This window comes from Thermomyces lanuginosus, assembly GCF_041956635.1.
Source record: "Thermomyces lanuginosus strain ATCC 200065 unplaced genomic scaffold VTN49scaffold_32, whole genome shotgun sequence".
Lineage (NCBI taxonomy): Eukaryota > Fungi > Ascomycota > Eurotiomycetes > Eurotiales > Trichocomaceae > Thermomyces > Thermomyces lanuginosus.
The window spans coordinates 1,280,597-1,286,917 of NW_027192366.1; the positions used below are offsets into that span (position 1 = coordinate 1,280,597).

General features: G+C 54.4%; 3 protein-coding genes across 3 annotated transcripts; 2 read left to right on the forward strand and 1 right to left on the reverse strand.

Moving 5' to 3' along the window:
• Positions 1–300: 300 nt before the first annotated feature.
• VTN49DRAFT_5274 (uncharacterized protein) lies at positions 301–894 on the forward strand (the record flags this gene model as incomplete). The annotated part of the gene is made up of 2 exons (XM_069413313.1): positions 301–316; positions 377–894. 2 exons carry the CDS (start codon positions 301–303, stop codon positions 892–894), a joined length of 534 nt encoding a protein of 177 aa, XP_069267193.1.
• A 449-nt stretch (positions 895–1,343) lies between these two features.
• VTN49DRAFT_5275 (uncharacterized protein) lies at positions 1,344–2,415 on the forward strand (the record flags this gene model as incomplete). Its single annotated transcript, XM_069413314.1, has 2 exons — positions 1,344–1,663; positions 1,728–2,415. 2 exons carry the CDS (start codon positions 1,344–1,346, stop codon positions 2,413–2,415), a joined length of 1,008 nt encoding a protein of 335 aa, XP_069267194.1.
• A 187-nt stretch (positions 2,416–2,602) lies between these two features.
• On the reverse strand, positions 2,603–5,368 carry VTN49DRAFT_5276 (uncharacterized protein; the record flags this gene model as incomplete). Its single annotated transcript, XM_069413315.1, has 1 exon — positions 2,603–5,368. One exon carries the CDS (start codon positions 5,366–5,368, stop codon positions 2,603–2,605), a length of 2,766 nt encoding a protein of 921 aa, XP_069267195.1.
• Between the last annotated feature and the right edge of the window lie 953 nt (positions 5,369–6,321).

A 6,321-nucleotide genomic window follows, 5' to 3' on the forward strand; every position in this document is an offset into this window, starting at 1 on the left:
GGAAGAGGAGGGGTGCAAAGGGCGGATTGCAAATCAGCCTTGGGTTTGGGGCTAGATCGGGGATCGGGGGTTTGCGATGGCGGAATTTTTAGTGGCGGCGGACTACAACGGGAGAGTCATGAGAAAAGGATCCATTCCGGACGAGAAAACGATAAAAAGGAGAAATCAGTGATGCTAGAATCGCCTCCGACTTTGGGCGTTTGAGCCGATTGTCTATTTAGTGCTGCCCAGCCGCTTCTGGACTCCGAGAGACTTTTTCTTCTCGATCTGACTCTCCCCGCGCTGTTCACCGCCGCCGCCATGTACGACTCCTATCGTGAGTTCAATTCCGTGACCGCTCTCTACCCGCCCGGCTTTTTGCTGACTTAGTGATCAGGCCCGCATCCTCTTCTAGCTCAGGTGCCTTTGACGGTGTCGCCGTTCATCTCGCTCCCCACGGCGGTGACTCTGCCTTACACCTATCAATCCGTGCCATCCACTCTGCCTTCGTCGGTGACGGTTGATCCATCGAATCCCGAGGCAAAGGCCCGCTATGTAGTTTCCTCGACGGGCGGACATGCGGCACATCCGGAGGAAATCCTTGCGTCATGTCAGTCCCTGGCCGATCATGTCAGAAAGACCATGGCGGACGCCGAGAAGACGATCAAGGATTGGGAAGAGTCCGTCCGTCAGCGGGAACTAGCGGAGAAGCGACGGCTGGCACCGGGATGGCTCGACCGCGAGGAGAAGCTGCTGCAGCCGGTGTCCGCGACGGCCAAATCCTCCGCAGAGAGCGCGCCAAGCTTGCTGGACACCGCAACACACGACGAGCAGAGCCAGGCTATCCCGGCTATTGCACCTCGGGATGAAGGTGAAGAGCTGGACCGGGTGTTTGGGGGCTTAAATGTCAAATGAGTTGATTACAGTTGAGAAATGGTCCCTGAAGTTATTAAGGATGATCGCGGCGGTTCCCATGACGTTGCCTGTGTGCATTATGGCCTCCTTGATGAGCCACGTTCTGGCAGTCCAACGGTGTGCGCCAGAGCTTGATGGACCCGTCGCACGAGCCGGGCAATCATGCCATCATAGCTCGGTGAGGACAGCACCTCCCGGCCAGTTTCAGAGAACTATGATGCCGATCTCAACTGCCCACGTAGAATAGGTTACTTAGATCAAACAATAGTACGCAAATGCAACACTCTAGAATGGCATAAGCCCTTTAATAATCCAGAAGCATTGGCCATTGACATGAAAAAAACTGACGGCAGTTGTGTTGTCCCACTCCGCCGAGAAGCTCTCTCCAGAAATATTTCCCCGCCCATGATCCTTTCTCGACAGCTACTTCCCAATCAAACACCCTCGCAATGGAAATAATTCGCACGGCTCCCGTCGCATCCTCCTTTACGCCACTTGCCGAACACCAATCGCGCACACCGGCGTCATTCTACGACCACCCACCGGTGCTGCACTACCACAGCGCTCGCTGCAAGGTGGTTGTTCTAGAGAGTGAACTTGTCGCATCTGCTGCTCTAAATGCACTACGCGGACCCGCGGCGGCGTCCAACGAAAATCAGAACCAGGATCGGGACCAAGTGAACGGCGGCACTGGAGAACAACGCGCGGAGGAGGCCTCGGCGGAGAAAGAAATTGTCCTGGACGACGTCGATGTTTGGGTAACTTCCGAGTGAGCATTCCCTACCAAATTAACGTTGCATACAGTTTGCTAACAAAGGTATTCTGTGTTCAAGCAAGTTTCTGCTCTTCCGCAACAGCGTCAATGCCGGCATCTCTATCGCTTACCCGTCTATCTCCCTCCATGCCATCCAGCGACTCCGTCTCCCTGGTGGCACTGAAGAGGAGGTACAGGGGCTCTACATGCAGATTGCCAACCCTCCCGGCGACGCGGCAGAGCAAGAGGAGGATGAAGATGAGGCCAGCATTACTTTAACAGTCATCCCGCCGCCGGATTCCGTAGCCTCAGGAACGCAGGGCACACAAGAGAGGGCTGACAGGGAAGACACAACTCCAACTACAGGCCCTACAGATGGGTCCCGGGAAGAGGAAAAGACGCCCACCCAAGCTCTCTTCGAAGCGGTGTCGGCGTGTGCGAACCTGCACCCAGATCCCGTCGAAGATGACGAGGATGCGGAGATGGAGAACGAAGGATCCGGGATGTGGCTCCCGGGCAGCAATGACGGTGGTCTCCCGCCGCCCGTCGATGGCAGCTCTGGATGGATCACGGCAGAGAACATGCATGAGTTCTTTGATAGCGAGGGGAATTGGATTGGGGGTGGGGATCCACCGCCGTCGCTGCCGCTGGGCCCCGGTGCCGGAACGGTACGACGGCGTGACGAGACTGATGATGGGCCAGGTGCAAACGAGCAGGGAGATGGGGAGGGTGAAGTCGAGGAAACGAAGTGGAGGAGAATTGAGTAGGCCACGAGTATGGACGGTCGTTCTGGGTTGATGAGACATTATTCATTATAGTTCTGTACGATTATGATAATACACAAGGGAAGATAGAGTATAATAGCGTCCGGACAGCTGCCACAGGAGTCGTAAACTAGACTATGAGAAGAAAGAACGACCAAGTCGTATACATACTCATTAAGCGCCGCCCAACTCATTCCTTCAGAAAACCATCCTGATCGTAGAGGCTACCGGGAGTGCGCACACCCACTCCCCGACGATCAGCGTTCTTAGGCGTGGAGACAAGAGAAGACGCCTGGTTGGAATCCTCGATGCTGGCGTTCCGTTCGGCGGTTCTGCCGCCGTTGGAAGGGCCTTTGCGATTACCGAGAGAGGACTCCACGTCACCTTCAGAATCAATGCGCTCCAAAACCGCAAAAGGCTTCTTGTGACGCTGTGAATTCGTTTCCCGATCATCGTCGCGGTCATCCTCCCAGATCGGGACGCGTCCTCCGCCAGAGGTGTGCCTTCGCGTCGGTAGCGCTGCAGTAATTTCCACGTCTTCCAACGTCGAGTTACTCGAGCTCAGCCCCATGCGCTGGTATGGCTGCGAATCTTCATCCCAGGCTTCGCTATTCATCCGACGAAGCTGTGTGATTGATGCACGGACGGCTTTAGATCGTGTCGGTGATATATTCTTGCTCTGCCGTCGGGAAGGGGAACCTGCTGCAGAGATTGAGCCAGTCGCACCTGTTGAGCGTCTCACTGACGGAGATGTCGTGTGTGATGTTGGTGTTCCCAGAGTGGAATCGGCGGATGAGATCGATCGCTGCTGCTTTTTGGGCTGGTCCCTGGGGCCTCGCACGGTGGACCGACGTGAACTGGCCGTCGTCGCGTTGGCAGGGAGTTCACTAGATGGACCGGCGAAGCCGTCTGAGGACGGCAGTTTGCAGATATATCCTCCTTTTTCTGGAGAGGATGTTCTGGACTGGCTTTGTTCCCCGTTTGGCGTCAGCTGCAGTGGAGATACAGAGACCTGAGAGTCCACTTCTTGGGTTTCCCTAGACACAAAGACGTCATCCAGGGAGGTAGTGCCGGAGTAGGATCGCTTGCGCGACGAATTCGCTCGTGGCAATCGCGGACCACGGTTAGGCGACTCGACGTGAGCCGATGGCGATTCTCGAACCGAACCTGTGAAGCTGGGATTACTGTATTTGGATGGCGTCGATGCTTGGCTATTCCTGGACTTGTTTGAAGGCGAGTCGCCGTTGTGATTGGGAAATGGTTGCTGTTCGTCAGACTTCTGGAAAGTGGTTGAACTGGCCTCTCCTCCCATCTCTACCACACCTTCTTCAGACTCTTCCATCGTGGGTGAGAAGACACGCCCACTGAACGTGACCGGAGGATGAATGGAAATCCTCACACAGTTCTGTCTCTTGTGTCCTTTGCGGGTTCCCTGGGCCGACTTCATCGCCGATGGGAGTGCTCCTTTCGCGGGACTTCTTTGCAAATGGCTCGGACTCTGTTCAAGGACGGACTTGGGCCGACTATCCGGAAGGAGTTGATGATGACAGGCAGAAGCCTCACGAGTCTCGTACATGCTGTACCGCTGCGGAAGCAATTGGCCTTGGGCGTCGAATTGGTGCCAGTTGTGTGGGATCTGCATAATGGCCATCGGGGACGAATGAAACCCCCTTGAGCTTGAGGTTGAAACAGCACTCACAGGCCGACAGCCCTCGGGACGGAGGGAACCTCGTGAGTTCGACGGAGACAACACAGTTTCTGAACGCCGTGGGAGTTGGCCCCTCCAGTCAGGAGGATGAACCGATTCACGGGTGGTGTAGCTTCTTCGAGGGATTTGACTCCCCAAGTCCATTTGATACGAGTTCGCGGAGACATAGATCAAATGAGAGATTGATGAGGATGACTGCCCTGAGTGCGATCGCTGGTGAGATGCGTTGCTGCTGCTTGCCACACTCCCACCGATGACAATATCCTGTGGGCTGAATGGATTGAATGTTGGGCATGGCGGCAATGCAGGGGAATGACGAATCTCGCCGTCTGTCGGCGATCGCCGCGCGCCTTCATCCAATATCGAGCTATTCGCTGTCTCCAAGCTCAGAGAAGACAATCGCATCAGCGAATCATCTCTTACGGCCTGGAGTGAGCGGCCATGTGCTACTGCGGGCGGCGGCGGCATTGGATAGTCCGGTGCAGATCCCGGTGTTTGTGCGACGATGCTGCCATTGTATGTCCTCGACAGTGGCCGGTCAGAGAACGTCGACGTACTGCCAGACACTGTCGAGTATTCAGGTCTCGCGTACGGCCAGACTGTGGAGCCGGGACGAGGATCCGACGCCCTATTCTGCCCCCCTGCGCTGCCATCTCGCTCAGGAGTTGTGCGCGGAGTAATTTCCGTGGGAAGCTCTGAGAAGCCTTCAACTGCGGATTTTGGCTCCTTTTCCCGTGCATCCGGAAACATCGCTGATGATTTCGCGGCGGCATTGTCGATTACGGTATCCAAGGGGCTCAGAGGAGCAACTCTTTTGTGAGTCCTTCCCAGAGAGAGCTTCTCGGACAGAGATTTAGAGAACGCCTTTCGGAAGGGACCTAACTTTTCTCCCTTCTCAACCTCTCCTCTTATGTTTCCGGGCGGTTGCCATGAGGGAGCCTGCTGCGTGCCACTTTGTGCTTTTGTGTGCGGTTGTAAGCCTGGCATCGTTTCCTGCGATCCCAGAGGTGCCCATTCTAGGGGACCACCGTAGGGATGGAACGTTGCCAGTGACGAGTCGACCGAGGACTTGACATTGGCAGTGCCTGGCTCCGGTATAGGCATTTGGGAGAGCCGTGCATTCGCCATTGCAAGGGAGAGGCGGTCGTTTCGTACCCTCCACCAGATCACCATTGCGACGACGGCGCTGACGACGAACAGCACCGAGCATCCGATGGACACTGCGAGCACTAGCGGAGCACTGAGCATTGTGGTGATAGGTGTCTGGTCAATCCTCCCCTGCTAGTCTGAAAAATATACCAAATATCCGTGATGCTGGTGATTGTTGATCTCCGGTCCGGCTACGAATTGCTGTCAGCGCGACTGATTGCAGCGAAATCGAGAAGCACCACGGGCGGCCGACACAGAAACGAACCAGGGGAGCCGCTTGCAAGTAGTTGAGAAAGGATTTGTCCACGAAGTTGGTAGGCCATGGTCGAGTATTTGGAGTGTTGACCCTCTAGTTCTGTGGAATGTAGGCGCCTCGAGCATTGATCGTCCATACCAGGAATGTGGAAGAGCCGACAAAGCAAACAAAACAATGACTTTCATTGAGGTTCTCTTTACCGTCATCTTGTCCATTATCTGTTCAGCAAGGCATATAATAGTTCGAATGAGCAGTGCTCAAAAAAGCAGACCCATGGCCGAGTTTCACAAGCAAGTGTCGTGATGATCAAAGCATGATCTTTGGAGCTTTGTATATCGGCATTGGTTGTATGGAATGCTGCCCTGTTACCCTGGGGGATAAAAGTTCCCGCTATGTTTTGAGTACTCTATATCGCAATTCCTCAATTGACTATTATTAATAATACTTCCTGGTCACGTTGGAAGAGTTTAACCTAACGATGCTTGGCAGGGGTGATCTTGGAGAGAACTAAACTCGCCGAGATACAGCTGGTGCAGTCATTCAGGAGGAAACCAACAATTTTGGCCGTCAAATTCTGATAGGCACGTTTAGTCGGAGTAGGGGAAGACAAAGAAATAAAACGAAAAATGTCGAACGTACAGAAATACACGTCTATGAATTCCGTCTTCCTTGCATTCAATTTGTCTGGCATCGAAGCTGTGCTTGTAGGGATAGATCTCTCGGCTCGATGCCGAGTGGCATCGGACAGGATCCGATAAGGTCATGTGATATGTCACGTGAGAGATTTATATGCAGT